Source organism: Rhinolophus sinicus, linkage group LG03 (assembly GCF_036562045.2).
Source record: "Rhinolophus sinicus isolate RSC01 linkage group LG03, ASM3656204v1, whole genome shotgun sequence".
NCBI lineage: Eukaryota > Metazoa > Chordata > Mammalia > Chiroptera > Rhinolophidae > Rhinolophus > Rhinolophus sinicus.
In genome coordinates, this window is record NC_133753.1 from 42,722,831 (window position 1) to 42,738,732 (window position 15,902).

Below are 15,902 nucleotides of genomic sequence, written 5' to 3' on the forward strand. Positions count from 1 at the left end.
TAGCCCTTACTCCTATTGCATAACACTGCTGGTTCATAGACCTTAATCCTAGGTTGTGGCCTTTCTGGTCTCCATTAAGTGCCTAGGTATTCATGAAAGTTTATACGTTCTACATTAGGCTAGGCCTAACCTCTCATGTCTTACCATTAATGGACAACCTCTGAAATCTCTGTTCAGCTCTCAGCCTCCCAGGCACTATTCTCTGCTAGGTCTCCTGGAGTCTTGTCCTGCTCGTACATTTCTTAACAGTGGGGCCAAGTATCTGAGGAAAATTTTTATGCAATTTTGGAGGGCTCCTTCTCTGTAGCTTCCTCCTCTAAGGGACCTGCCCTCCAAACCCAGCTGTGTTAGTAGGCCTGAACTCTGATCTCCATTTCCTCTGCCCACAGACACTGTTGTTCTCTGCTTGGGCTCTATATCCCTTTGCTGGGACAAATGTAAGGCTGACCTCATGTACTTCCCTTTTCTGAAGGGTAATAATACAGTCTTGGTTGCTGTCCCATGCCTGCAATTGTTGTTTTACACCGTTGTCTAGATTTTATTGTTGTTTACCACAGGAAGGTGAGTCCAGTGTCAGGTTTCAATCACAAATATAGCTGAAAGTCAAGAGATTCATATTTTAAAAGGGATGAATTTAAGGAACTATTATGTTTTTCTCATTTCAAGCTGTCGTGCCAGGTTGAACATAAAGAGCCTCTTACCACATGCACCCACTCAAATTCAAATTCCAAATCTAAAGTCCAATGTTTTTATAGGGTTCTGTCTTTTATTTTCATGCCTTTGTAAAAGTTAATAGCTTAATAAAATATATTCATCCTAATCTTTGCTAAATTTTCTATTCATACAGTTGGAGTAAAACTAAAACATTTACATATTGATTTTCATATGTCATAGACCTTTCAGAGAAAAATATTAGCTTTCTTTGGTCAGAGATAGAAAATGGAAGTACTAGTGTTCAGATTTCCTTCAATTGTTAAATAAGAGTAAAATAGATGAGCTTTGTCATCTCATTCCTTCAAATTAAAAAAAATCTTTACAGCTTTCTTGAGATATAATTTACATATAACACTGTATTAGTTTTAGGTGCACAACATAATGATTTCATATATGTATACATTGCAAAAGGATTATGATAACTTTAGTTAATCTCCATTACCTCACATCGTTACAAATTCTTTATTCTTGTGAGGAGAAATTATTTGGCCACCTTCACCCATTTCGCCCACCCCCTGCCTCTGACAACCACCAATCAGTTCTCTATGAGTTTGGTTTTTTTTTAGATTTCACATATGAGAGGGTTTATACAATATTTTTATTTCTCTGTCTGACTTATTTCATTTACATAATGCCATCAGTGTCCATCCATGCTGTCACATAGGGCAGGATTTCCTCCTTTTTTTTATTGCTGAGATAAAGATACAGATATCTTATATTTTCCTTATCCATTCATCCATCAGTGGACATTTAGGTTATTTTCATCTCTTGGCTACTGTAAATAAGGCTGCAGTGAACATGGGGGTGCATGTATATTTTCAAGATAGTGATTTCATTTCCTTCAGATATATGCCCCAAAGTGGAGTTTCTGGATTATATGGTAGTTCTATTTTTAATTTTTTGAGGAATCACCATACTGTTTTCCACAGTGGCTGTACCAATTTCTATTCCAATCAACAGTGCACAAGGTTCCCTTTTCTTCACATCCTTGCCAGCACTTATTATTTCTTGTCTTTTTGATAATAACCACTCTAACATGTAGGCAGTGATATCTCATCGTGGTTTTGATTTGCATTTCCCTGATGATTAGTGATGTTGAGCCCCTTTTCATGTATATGTTGGCCGTTTGTATGTCTTCTTTGAAAAAAAATTTCTATCCAGTTTCTCTCATTTTTAAATTGATTTTTTTTTTTGCTATTGAATTGTATGAGTTCTTTATATATATTGGATATTAACCCCTCATCTGATTTGCAAATACATAATTTGCAAATATTTTCTCCCATACGTTGCCTTTTCATTTTGTTGATGGTTTCCTTTGCTGTACAGCAGCTTTTTAGTTTGATTTGGCCCCACTCATTTATTTTTGCTTTTGTTGCCCTTGTTTTTGGTGTCAAATCCAAAAAAAATATCATCAAGACCAATGTCAAGGAGTTTACCCCCTGTGTTTTCTTCTAGAAGTTTTATGGTATTGGGTCTTTGAGTTTTGTCATCTCATTCCTTCCTGCTTTTTGATGAATGTAAAACCCAAAGGAATAACTATTATGTACCTTCACTAAAATTGGTGTAGACACAAAATTAGTTAGGAAGCTCTATACTTCCCATATCTCCCACAAATTGCCTTTTAAGACAATTGCCTTCTAATCTCTGGGTAGGAGCCTAAACTAAAAATTTTGTAGTAGAAAAGCTCTGTGTCATGATCATAGAAGAATTTATTTTGTGTCCCTCATGTTGGAAAGAATAAAGAAGTTACTTAGCAATACGTTTCCCAATATCCTATTGCTGTTTACTTGACATTAAAGATTAAAGTTATTAAATACTTCAAGGGGACTTTTTAAAATAGGGTGCCCATTAGGTTCAAAGCATTTATTTAATCATTAAAAAATATATTGAATATTTAATGCAGGAGTGGGTAACAAAAATATGTCAGACATTATTCTTATCTTCAAGGATTTATTGTGGGAAGGGTAAATAAACAGTACATGGAAGTAAGTGGCCCTATTGCTACCCTTTATAGTGTTATGAAAATTTAAGGATAGGAAAGATCTTTGGGTGGATCAAAAAAGGGTTCATGAAGGCAGTGGTATCAAATTTAGTCTTAAATTTTGTAGGATTTTGACTGGTGGGGGAAAAGGTGTATAAGCTGGGAGAATCACATAGTCAAAGATAGTAAAAAGGGAATAGCAGAAGGTCCAATTTGTCTGGAAATTAGAAGTAACAGTGGGAAGGTAGTGTGGGGTCTCCTTGTTAGGAGTGTAAACACCAGGTTGGGGGAGGGTGGGTAGGCCACTGGGAACCAGAGAAGCTGTTGTTGATGTAAAGAGCATTGTGACTGGAGAATTCTTTTGGCCCTGGAAGGGTATCAGGCCCTCAGGGCTAGTGCTGGTCCACAGAAGTTTCCAAGTACCTGAGTAGAAAATCTTAGATAATATAGTGAGTTTGTATAAAATTAATTTAATGTAAAGGACTCTCCTATATTCTGATGTTGAGTCCTCCCTACATTACTTTTAAAAATAGTCAATAGAAAAATAAATGATAAATGCCCATGTTCATTACAGCATTATTCACAATAGCCAAGACATGGAAAGAATCTAAGTGTCCATTAATGGATAAATGGATAATGTGTACGCGCGCGCACACACACACACACACACACACACACACACACAGGAATATTACCCAGCCAGAAAGAATAAGTTTTTTAAAGAATAATTTTTTGTCTTGCAAAATTAAAAGTTGGCAATCCTGTTAGTCCTTACAACTTTTTTTTTTTGAAATGTTATTGGTGAGAAAACCAGAAGCCTGGAAACTACTGGCATATTGTGGTCAATATAGACATGAGGGAAACTGGAGCTGGTTTGAGCACTCTTGGATATAGTGGAGAAAGTGGACTTAAAATTGGACTTAAAAGCAGAAAGATATTTGGGAAATAAAACTTAAAAGATGAGGCAACCATTTGGCAATGTGAGTCAACAGTGGAAAATTCCGAGGGTACCCCCCAAATCGGGTATGCCTATATTTTCCACTAAAAATAACTTATTGCAAAAAGTATTTATCAACTGAAAAACTTAGAAAATACAGACAAAACAAAAAACACTGTTAACTCCATCACCCATAGAGAACCTTCATAAAAACAAATAAACAACGACAAAAACTTAAAACATTTTATGGTGCATATTCTCCCAGACTTTTTTCCTGGGCATGTGAATATATTCTCTCCTTTCACTTTTCTAAAAAGTGCTACCACATTGTGATCAACATGCTTATTATTTGCCTGCTATTCTGCCTCATCCTATAGCATCGCTTCTCCACATGAACTTGAACAGGCATAAGGAGTTGGTCCAGCCTAGTGAAAAGTATTTGTCACACTTATTCGAGTTGAGTTTGAATAAGTGTACGAGTACACAGAAGTGATAAAATTCTCATACACAGAAGGCATATAAAATGATTTCAGGCAAATTCTGGGGACAAAAAACCAATCCAGCAGAGTCAAGCATGTGTTCCTCTGCTGGATAACTCTCCAAACACCTCATGTGACTATCTCATTTGGTCAATCAAGTGCAAATTAATGAATAATTTTTATATTCAAGTTGCTAGGATTTAGAATTTCCAGAGAAAGTTTAGGGTATACGTATACTATCCTGAGGACCTACTATTTCAACTAGAGATACATTTAAAATTTTCTAATTTCTCAGAATGCATTAAATTGATCAAGAAGAGTTGTAGAATTATATTTGAAAATACACAATTACTTCTAGGTAAAAATAAGGACTATTTCAAAGTAGATAATGTAAGAATAATTTTACCACGTATGTTTAAAATTACAATACTATTTGCAAATGATAAATATATTAGAAGTTCTTAGAAAGTCTGTTCTCTCATTTCTTAATAAACTTTAGTATACTCTTCTTCATAGAGGTAAACCTCAACCCCAGGTGGACTACAACAAATTAGTGGATTCTAAATTAATTGCATTTCTATTTTTTCAACCTAGATTGCCTTTAGCAAGTCTTGTTACAGGGCTCCTCATTCCATTATTTGCCTTTAAGTCGTCTATTTTTTTCTTTTATAGCCATATTTTAATAGTAAAAATAAGAGCTTATGGGTGTGGTTTTCTTCCTGGTGAAAGGTAAACCTCGAAATTTTCTTTAGTAAATATATTTAAGAAATGGATTCACAGAATTTCCAGTGATTTCCAAACAACTATGCAGGTGATAGCTATTTTTTTCCAAAATACTTTTTTTTTTCACTTTTCAAAATAAACCATCTTTAAGCTACTTTTGAGATTTTTACTATTAATTTTTAAATCACATGATTATTTTCACCTAACAATGCTTTTTCTCTATGACCAGCCCATTGATAAGGTAGTTTCAATAATTTAAAATAAAACTATTGAATGCCTTATTAACCAAATGACAAGAATAGTTAACTTTTTAGCTCCTGGGCCTCAACATTCCTTTGCTATTCAAATAAAAATGCAGCAGTAGTCTCACATTTCTTACCATGGATCTCAAAAGAAGAATCTACATTTCTAAAACCTATTTAGATAGGACAAAAGGAACATAATTAAGCTGAGTCTTTCCATATCATTGTCTTCAGGATCCAGGCAGCAGAACCGTGATGTAGGTGAGAATGTAGTATATCCAGGTCCCAGTGTACGTGATTCATGTGGAAGAACAAAAAGTTGAACTGTGACTACATTAGCTCGACTCAGGAAACAGATGCTAACCAGAGTGTCTCCATCTTCAGAGACCAAACAAGGGCAAATGAGCTAAAATGGCAGTTTATAAAACAGTAGTTTCCAATGGGTATCAAGAGGCTAAGTATATGCACTGCTCATACCTCCTAGAGAACAAGATAGGCTGCTCATTGCTTCAAATGGTTCTTAATGGAAAATAATTCTGGAAGGCAGGAAGATATCTTTCCATACTTGAAGTCCATCTTTCTCCCTAAGGGCTCAAACCTTTGAATTATATCTCATTTATTCTTCTCAGTGTGAATCAAATCCAGCTCCAGAGGTTACAGACTCTTCCCATCTTTCATAACCTGACTCCCATTGCAGAATCACACAACAGTTAGAAACTCATCCTGTTCCCACTCCACATCAAAAGTCAGCCACGTTTCCTTGTTCCTTGACAGGGAGCTTCTTTATCTTCTGATATGCAGAGCCATTCAGAGCACTGATTTACTATTACATGCATGGAAATGTAATTTAAGAAACAACTCTGTAAAATAAGGAATATGAGGGGTTTTATTGTTTGTTTGGTCAAGTAGTGTGGAGTAGATGGCTGAGCTTTAGCCGAGCTAGGTTCCTATTTCCTTTTTATAATTAAAAAAAAACATAATTAAAATTTTCTTAAAAGTAAACTACAAATAAATCTCTGTAAAAATGAGAGGAAATCTCCTCTTTCAAAGTATGCTGCAAAGATGGGACATTAAGTATTCAATTGGTTATATCCAGTTTTTGGATATTTCAATCTTTGTAATGATTGACATCTGGCAAAGACTTCTTTCAATTTTCTAACACCAATACAAAAGCTGTTAGAAAAACTAATAAAGGTGCTTCTAAAACAACTGTTAAATATTTTGATTTAGTGATCAAGCCATAACTTTTTTAATCCTAATTTTACCTGTCCACTCTCTAATGGGAGTTTGGGCTTCCAAGTGATCCCCTTCAGTTTTGTACGGTAAGTGAGCTATTTGCTTCTGTTTAGCAGAATGGGATGAGGAACATCCCTGCATATGACTGGTTGGTTTTTAAGGGATTACTCCTCTGGAAAGGCATTGTCCCCTATTACGTTGCTAGAGATGTGGACTTAATTGAGGCTAAATATTTAAATTGAAAATGAGCATTTACCAGCAGAGATCATAAACTTCAGGACTCCTGTTACATAGCTTCTACACATCATATTGACTTAACGTGCTTATGATGTGCTGTTTTGAAACAACCTTAAAATACCATACCCAGAAATAACAATTGACTGGGGCAGAGAGATAATTTGGGGTCCTTGTGTGTTTATAACGAAGCCAATACAACTTTAAAAATAATAAATTCCAATTACACAAATTGACTTCAATAAGATTAACAAAACTGAGGAAGACAAATATGTCAGCTAAGTCAACAAGTCAAATAAACTATACTATTTATACCCATATGAAATAAAACAATGACTTCCCATTTTTATTATCCATTTCCCAGCTACTCAAAGAATAAACATCATCACTTCCCAAATTCCACTTATTTTATCTGAATTTACTGGGTAAAATGATTAGTTGCAGGATTTTATGTTTGCAATTCATCCGGTTACAATACTTAAGTTCCTACAGTTTCTTCCTCAGTGTAAGCATTCTGTATGTGTGTTTTATTTACATTCTGTCACTTTTTCTCTTCTAAATTTTATATGTTCAAGAAACTGTATTGGTGTTATGTAACATTTCAAATTTGCAACATACATATTGGTTTTTCTGTCTCTTGAACCCACTTCCCTGAAAAATAAATACATTTATCCAAAAGCAAAAACCACCTTAGAGTGTATGGCGTGTAGATGTGTAGAAGTAAAATCACTAAAAAAACAGTTGTATAGAAAGGTAAAGATGTATCTATCCTTAACAACAATCCCCATGATTTATTAACAGCCACAGGCAGCCAACTTAGTACCCGACAAAGTCCTAGGCCTTCCCACAGAAGTTGGTAACCCAGTGGGAATTAAGGCTTTAAGGTCTCTTTACAACTGTGATTCGAAAAACCCAAAGTAAGCAAACCGAAAAACCTGGAGAAAGTACTGAAAATAGTCTCTTTGGCAATCCAAATCGAAACATATGACTCAGAAGGACGATTAGAATAAACTCTGCGCCGTTTTCTTTTCACTAGGTCTATGAAGCCCATAAATTACGTTTGGTCCAGAAAACCAGGAGTTATTAGCACCTTCCTTTTCACACTTTTTAATTAATATTCAATACATTTAGCAACATATCTTAATTCATGGTCTTCATTCATTTATTGACTAAACAAGTTCCCCGGGTGCCTCTTGGTGATCTCTCCTTCCAAGCTGACCTCATGTGACAGCAAACTGAAATGCCTCTCCGTGGAGAGGGTAGAGCCCGCGAGGTAAGTCATCCAAAGGTGGACGCATCTTGCTTTTATTTACTTATTTATTAGAGGGGCGGCGATGGTCGCGGCTGGACTAGGACAAGGCGGGAGGCGAAGGGGCGCGCGGGTTGTGAGCCGCAGCTGGGGGTGGGAGCAAAAGGAAGAGGTGGGGGGCATCAGCCACAAACCACCAGCTCGGCCCGCCGGACCCAGAAAAATGACCCGCCCCTCCCCCCACTGCACCCCTGACCCCTCCCCCCCTTCCCAGGCCTTTCATCCGCCTGCCGCCGGGCCGCCCGCGGCCCCCCCAGACCTCGCATCGCCCGCCTCCTTCCGCAACCCCGTTGGGCAGTGCACACAGGCCTAGGGCGGCCCAACACAACCCTCTGACCCGCCAGGACCCCGACCCGACCCCTCCGGCCGCACCCCTCCCCCATGTATAACGCACCTGCGGCCCCGCCCCCGGCCAAACGCTGAGGCCGCGGCGGGCTGGCAAGGCCGGGCGGCTCGGCCCTCGAGGCACAGTCACCTTCCCTTCCCCCGCCATTCCTCCCACCCCCCTCGCTCAGCCAAGGAGCAGCCACCGCGCTCCTCAGCCGCCCCGAAATCTAAAGGGGTCCGTCTCCGGCACCACAACCAAATGGCTGAGCCTCCCTGACCGGCTGCGCAGCCCGCCCATTGGTCCCTTCCCCCTCCGCCGCCGCCGCCACTGGCTGTTGCCCGGAGACCCTCTGTGGTGATTGGCTTAAGCTGCTGCCACTCATCTGCGGGGCCGCAGATCCCGCCTCCAGGCTGATCAGGTTTGTGTGCGCCGCGGGTGCTGGGGGCTCGAGAACCGAGCGGAGCTGGTTGATCCTTCAAAGTCCTAAAACGCGCGGCCGTGGGTTCGGGGTTTATTGATTGAATTCCGCCGGCGCGGGAGCCTCTGCAGAGAGAGAGCGCGAGAGATGGACATGGACAAACGGATTCATTTAGAGCTGCGGAACAGGACGCCCTCTGATGTGAGCATTTGCCAAAAATATCTCTATCGGTCCATTCTCCTACTTTGTGTGTGTGTGTGCGTTGGGGGGAGGCACTTTTTTTTGAGGGGGGAGCCGGGGAGGTGTGGGTTTGGGGGTCGGACTGCAATTGAATTGCAAGGTTGGGGGGTTGCAATGCCATCCGAGCATGTTCCGGCTGCTGCTGCCGCCGCTGCCCTTGGTGTGTGACTACCTGTGCGTGTGCTCCCGCGTGTGCGATTGTGGGTGCGAGAGTGTGCGTGCGAGTGTGCACCCATCGGAGGCCAGCGGGCGCACGCGTTTGGGTCGGAGAGAATGAGGCAAAAAATCACCATCTGAGCTCGCAGCTCCCATGACTCCGACTGGGGGAAAGATTAACGAGGGAGGAGGAGGAGAGGGGCTGCCTCCCGGATTTAACAACAAAAAAAAGGGGCTTATATTTTATAAATGAATCCCCCCTTCCGCCCCCCTCCCGCGCCTTTCCCCTCCCGTTCTCTCTCGCTCGCGCACACACAATAAGTTTTGGGCTTCGCGAGTCCGGTTTAGTTTCTGATAAATGTGGGCCGAGGCCCCCGGGGAGAGCGCGTGGGGAGGGGGCTGCAGTGGAGTTGGGAATGGCTCGAGTTTAAAGTGCGTCTTCATTTCTTTGCAGTGATGAGGCGAGAGACGGGGGAGCCATATTTGTAACTTTGTAGTGTTCGTGAACGCGCCCTTTCTCTCCCTCCCTCCCTTTCTCTGCCTCCCTTCCTCTCCTCTTTCTCCCTCACTCTTTCCACCCCACCTTCGGGCCAGATGCTGATGTTTCTTCCTTTCCTTCCGAAGGGAGGATAAATTGGAAGGAGGGGGGAGGGATTTTCGAACGTGCAAAGGCTCAGATAATCCCCGCGCCTCCCCACCTCGAGCGATCGCTATTGCAAGTTACCCAAAGGCAACGTCCCGGTCCCCCCTCGCCCCTGTTCCTTCCGGCCTCCCCAAGATGCCATCCTTCGAGCTCTGGAGCCGCCCCCGGCCGGTCTTTCTCTAGGGTGGGCTCCTCGGTAGCCATTCGGCGCCTGGCTAATAAATGGGCACGGGAAACTTTGTCAGGACGCGAGATGCCCGGAGCTGGTGCCCGTGGTGGGTATTGGCTGGGTCCAGATTGATGCGGGCATAGCGAACACGCAGCTCCGGGATGGGAGTTTGCCTTCCTGTCGCCGTTATTGATTGGGCAGCGGCGGGAGTAGGGCCGGAGGAAACTTACACGGCTGGGAACTGGGAGGCTGGGCGAAAGCCCACCCCCGAGGAGGGGGTTAGGCCAGGGTGGGTTACTTGAACGCTAGTTTTTATTTCTGGCACCCTGTCGCTTTCAAACTGTTTTATGCGAGTTGGCGGCTCAGCGGAGCAGACCCCGGGTCTGGGGCGGAGACGCTGGCTGACTCCCCTAGTGGCCCCTTGGAGGACCAGGAGAGCGCGGGCGCGAGGGCCGCCGCTCCAGCCTCTGTGGCCAGGGTTCCAGAGTTGGGAGTTGGGGGAGCACTGTGCGCTGACCTGTCGCCCCTCCAGCGGGTGAAAACCCGAATCCTTGGCGAAGACAGGCCTTGCTTCCTCTTTTCTCTAGTTCCTCCCCCAAACCTGAGTGATACTTTTGAAAACAAGATCCTTTTTGTGTCTCCCCCCATCATAACGCAGCTGTGGACTGTAGACGTGCAGTGCCTGATGGCGCGCAGGGCGGGGAGGGGGTGGTGGAGGGTGGGGAGGGGTGCCCGACGCGGAGCAGGCAGGAGTTGCCGCGAACAATTTGCCGGCGGCTTGCTTTTCTCTGGTCGGTTTCATCCCGGCTCCGACGCGGAGCGGGAGGATTTGGGGGCTGGGTGTGGTGATGGGGGAGGGGGCCCGATCCGCGGTCTTCCCGCGTACTTTCCGGAAGCCCCCTGTGCGGAGGGGGAAGGGCGCCAAGCTGGGGGCCGGGGTCGCGATGGGTGGGTGGGTGGGTGTGGAGACGAGGATCGCGGGGCCAACCCTATCCACACTGCTGGCCAACTGGGAGCGAGCTCAAAAGCGGGTCGAACCGGCTCTTTAAACTTCCCCGAGTGTGTGCTGGGGGAGGGGAGCGCGCCGCGCCGTGCTGGGAGCGATTTCTCACGCTTCGCCCCCTCGCCGCCCAGGCTCCCTGCCCACACGCCTGCCCCCGGCCTCGAGGCGGGGTGCGGCGCAGGGAGTGGAGGGGGCACTTTCTGCACGTTTGGGGAGAAAGCTAGCTAATGAGGGACAAAAGGGGTGGGGGAGGAGGAACTATTTTTTTTTAACGTTTTTAAGACAAATAGCTCCCGCAGAGTGTCCCCTACGATCCTGCCCGCCGCGCTGGCCCCCTGGGTCCCCACACACCCACCTTCCAAGCCTCTCCCAACTCAGATCCCAGGGCTGGTGGCCACAGCGCGACGCTGAAACAGGACGAGCAGCCATGTTTCTCGGGTCTCGCGCGGCCCGCCCCGCCCCTCCCCCATGGCGCGGCCGGCGCCGGGCGCGGGTCCCCGAATGCGGGCTCAGGGCTTCATGCGGGGAGCCGGCGCCGGGGAGGCCAAGCCTGGTGCGTGCGGGCCGGGGTGCGGGCGTGCTAGGATGGCCCCTGGGCGGACCTTTGGGCGTCTCGAGCTGGTTTAGAGCTGAAGGTGTTTTATTTATTATTTTTTTAACGGTCGGGCCCTCCTGAGGCCGAGCCCGAGAGGTGCCGAGGCATTATTGGCCGAGCCCGAAGGGGCGGCCGCCGGGCCCTGCTCGCCTGTGGCACGACTGCCTGCCGGGTGCCGGGCTGCCATTTTGTCACCGCGGCTGTTGTCGCTGTGGGGGGTGGGGGGAGCAGAGTCTTGCGCCATCACCCAGACGGCCCCGGACGTGGAGGCAGCAGGGAGAGCCGGCTCCGGATACCTGCAGTCGTGCTCTAGGCCCCGATGGGGGTTCCCTCCCGGTGCCAACGGCCTGAGGCTTTGCTGGAGCGTACAGGCAGCCGTTGCACTGGGAGGCCGATGATCCTCCGTGCGAGTGCTCCCCCCAACCCCCATCGCGCTCCCTCCCTCCCTCCCCCGCCCCTCTTCTCTCCAGTATTTTGCCCTTCTTCCTGCAGGCATTTTAGTTAAATGTGGCCCTGAGGACGAACCGATCGCCCCGTTGTTTATTCTTTTGGCAGAACTGATAGGACGGTGGGGGGGGGGGAATTGAACGGAAGGTTTCTTTTTTGGGAGGGGGCGAGCACGCGACTCTAGCGGCCCTGACTGAAGCCAAGGACAGCAGCAGCTTACCCGGGAGGGACGAGTTGTCGAGGTGTTGGGGAAACGCCCTCGGGGCTGGGCTCTCCGGGCAGGTAGGTTTGGCTCCGTGTTTCAGGTGGGTGTTGCAGTGCCCTGCTGGCTGCTAGGGGAGCCCACCTCGCGCTTCTCTACCCCTTTTCCTTTTTAATTTTTTTTACCAAGGGAAGGCAGCTACAGTAGTAAATGTAACCCTAAACCGAAAAGAAAAAGGAATAAGGTTTGCTTTTTAAAAAGTAAGTGATGCCTTTCCCTGGTTATTGACTGCAGATGCAGGCAAGGCGTCACCTCGCTGCCATCTCTGGGACTTTTTGAAGCGCTACGGTGCTGGTTGGGCACCTCCTCACGGTTAAACTGATGTCTCCTTGGAGACTAGCTTTCATGGCAGTGCCCGGCAAAGGCTGCCCAGGAAGCCAGGTTTAACTTTGACCTTTGGAATACATCGCATGATGTTTTCCAGTCTGACTTACTGCCTAATTGGGTTCAAGTAGCCTGATATTAACTCCGGTTTATGCAAGCCAACCAGGAATCCACAGGCAGAAAATTGAGCGTGAGCTCTGGATAGTCACGGTCAGTTATGTGTTGTTGCTGGATTGCTGCTGCTGGTGGTAGTTTTGAGTTTGGGGGTTGGGTCCACAGTGAATCTGGGTTCTGGAACCACACAGATCTGAGTTTGAATCCCCCCTGCCACAAAGAAGTAAGGTAAGTTGATCTGCCCCTGTGATTTCAGGCAGATTAACCTAACCTACCTTTTTGAACGTTGGTTTCCTTACCTGGAAAATGGGAATAAGCATCCCATTGAATGAGTAAGTGACAACTGGCTTGGTCTGACCCTCAGGTTCTCAATCTACGATAGTGTTATTCCCTGAGACAGACATGCAATTTTAAGCCTCTCTTCGTTTTAAAATAATAACGATAACTAATGCTTACATCGCACCCATGCTGTGCCTGGCACAGTTCTAAGTGGAATATACATATCAATTTAGTCCCCACAACAGCACTGTGAGGTAGGTACAGTTATTCTATGCTCCACATAAATTGAAGACAGGTTATTACGGTCAGTCTATACTTAACCTCTATTCACTACTCCTCCCCTGAAGTACCCTTTTTTGTAAGATAACCTTGGGGAAGAGCTTTGTATTTCTCTGGCATTGAAATGGGACCACCTTATGCGAGTTAGTTTCCTGGGGGTGCTCAGGACCAGAAGCTCTGTGGATTGTCATTTTAAGGGAGAAGACAAATACTTTCGGAGTTTGGTTTAGCCTGTCACCTCTTGTTAGGCTGAAACAACTCGGGCCTTTTAGGTTTTGGGAGATGTGTTTTGGGTAATGAGAAGACAAACAGGAGACACCGTCAGACAGTGATTTGTATGGGATCTTGCATGTAATGCATTTTCCAATTTTATTAGTCTCCATCTGTAGCCAAAAATACTGAACAGAATTGGCATGTCACTGGTATCTAGGGGTTCAAGTAGCCTGTTAGTACACCAGTGTATACGAATAATACCTTGAATAATACCTCATGTGTCATCTCACTTAATCCTCCCAACAACTCCTTCAGGGTAGGCCAAGCCATGTGACATCCTCCCTGTTGTGAGAGTGAATCATTGAGGATGGGAGAAGGTTGAGCAACTGAACAGCCAGCATGCAGCAGAAATGGGTTCTCTTCCGACTGTAAAACCAGAAGTCCTTCAGTTGGACTGTGAGGACTTTGAAAATTGTATAATCCATTGGGTCCCATATGTGGCCCATCACCAGAATAACTTGGGGAGCCTCTTGTACAGCCCATGAGCTAAGAATAATTTGTACATATAAACATTGCAATCAATTTGATGATATGGAAGACAACTTTGAATCGCAATTAAGTGAAATGTTACTCAAAAAAAAAAAAAATTCCACTTGTCTTGTTAGACCTGTGTAACCTCCCCAAAATTATTGTATATTTTTATCAATAAAAGAATCATGGAAATTTGTTTTCTCTCATTATAAAAGTTCCTGTGTAAGTACTGTCAATTTACTCTCTGGCGATTTACAGAAAAAGTTTGGTAATCCCTGGTTTAATAGATTACAGGGAGGGACCCTGGGACCTGGGTTTTTTAATTTTCAAAAATTTTTATTAAGCATGTAGCAAGCCATTCATTTGGGTGGTGCTTTAGGGGTATTTCTAAGACCCTCTGTGTGTGCCCTTTAACTAGCTGATACCTAGTACAAATTGGCCTCAATCCAAGAACCTGCATCAGAAGAGAAATTGTCTTTATTTCCAGTTTAAAGTTGAACATCCTTTCCATCCAGAGGCTCTTTGTAACCAACTGAAATTCTTTATCTTGCGAAGGTTTTTGCATATCATGCAGTTAAATAGTTACTCTTAAATTTTACATGGCTTCTCAGAGCTAGAGGGAAGAAGCTTTGAACTGCAACAGTTTGAGCTTTGAGGTCTGTGGAAGGTGCAGCAGCTGTGTGCCCAGTGGCCGACAGCAGACCCTCAGAGCTCAGATCATTGAAAACCGCAGATAATCCTGGAATCTCACTCAGGCCTGCTGCTCTTCCACCATGCATGTTTCCTGGGGAACAAACTAGCAGCAGAGTGGCTTTAAGTTTCAGAGCCCTTCTTTCTACCTCTAGCCCCTTGTTCCTGAGCGAATGAGTGTAAGGAATGGATATAAAGTTGGCCGGGGGGGGAGGGGGGGGGGAGAAATCAAAGGGGACGAATCCCAGTCCGAATAACTAGTCTGCTTTAAGGACAGCAAACCACAGTTCCCAGTTCCCTGTCTTGGTCCCAGTCTTTCAAGGTGACTTACTCCAGACTTTACACAATCCTTGTTTGTAACACAGGCACCTAATTGAGCTTTGAGGGCTGGTCATCCCAGAGCTTCAGTCCAAATTAATCATACCACATTGGAATAGAAAACTTGGGTCTGTTGGTTTTGATCCTTTTTGGAGAGTGTATGGGCTTCTCATCAGATGTCTTCTTACGGCTGTTCCTGCCCTCTCTGCCTTGGTGTATGTAGTCACTTAGGAAAGGAACAGGCTTGATGCTGAGTGGTAATGAGGCCTGGTTGAATGAACTTATTATTAGCCCAGTTGTTTGGCCTGAATTCTTACTTGGTAAAGAGGAGGAGGCTCATTACTGTAGTGTCTGAGGGGGCACTCCCTTACAGATGTTTGCTGCCATGCCCTCCCATGCCTGACCCCCCTGCCCCCACACACATACACACCATTTTGACCCACCCACCTCCTGTTCTAGTTAATTCTCTGGTCTAGAAAGTACCCTCCACTAGTCCCCCATCACCACTGCCTTCCTCCCACAAACAAGTAGAAAAACATGGACCTGACTGTGGATCTTATTATACAACAAATGATAAATACCCAACAATGATGTTTTCATTAAAGAAATGGAGTCTGGCAGGGATGGAGAATTGTGAAGGCATCTGTTGTTCAGAACTTCTCATTTAATAAAATTTGTTGAAATGAGATGAGCAAAGCATCCATGGCCCTGGGCCACCTGCCCAGACATGGAGGCAACCTCCTTGTATAGAACCAGTTGTCCTGATGATATTAATACAAAGTCTGTACACAAGATAAAATGTCTTTGTTCTACCACACCAGGCCCTGTCCTGTGCCTACTGGGCCACACCCTGTAACCCCCATGTTATTTTGTTTTAGCCCCACGGCCAACCTGGTATACTCACCTGTTGTCTCCTTTCCCAGACTTGCTCCAGGCAGCAGATGTAAAAGATCAGCTTACTCCACTGTCACTAATGTAGATTCAAGTCAGGACTGTCTTTCCCAGAGGTATTTGCATTTGGAGATTCCGGTTTGGTGA

The 15,902-nt window shown here is 45.0% G+C and overlaps 1 protein-coding gene and 2 long non-coding RNA genes across 3 annotated transcripts in view; 2 read left to right on the forward strand and 1 right to left on the reverse strand.

Moving 5' to 3' along the window:
* Window positions 1-6,868: 6,868 nt before the first annotated feature.
* On the reverse strand, window positions 6,869-11,837 carry LOC109444332 (uncharacterized). Its single transcript, XR_002136839.2, has 4 exons — window positions 11,497-11,837; window positions 11,168-11,404; window positions 8,250-8,726; window positions 6,869-7,942 (listed from the first exon to the last, which is right to left on the reverse strand). It is a non-coding gene; the product is annotated as an uncharacterized LOC109444332 (long non-coding RNA).
* ANP32A (acidic nuclear phosphoprotein 32 family member A) overlaps window positions 11,281-15,902 on the forward strand; it is a 35,462-nt gene continuing 30,840 nt past the window's right edge. The window contains exons 1-2 of the mRNA XM_019725634.2: window positions 11,281-11,365; window positions 12,018-12,136. Coding sequence (XP_019581193.1) covers window positions 11,281-11,365; window positions 12,018-12,136 — 204 coding nt within the window. The remainder of the gene's footprint in view (window positions 11,366-12,017; window positions 12,137-15,902) is intronic.
* Window positions 12,143-14,051, forward strand: LOC141570564 (uncharacterized). The gene is made up of 2 exons (XR_012494688.1): window positions 12,143-12,782; window positions 13,641-14,051. It is a non-coding gene; the product is annotated as an uncharacterized LOC141570564 (long non-coding RNA).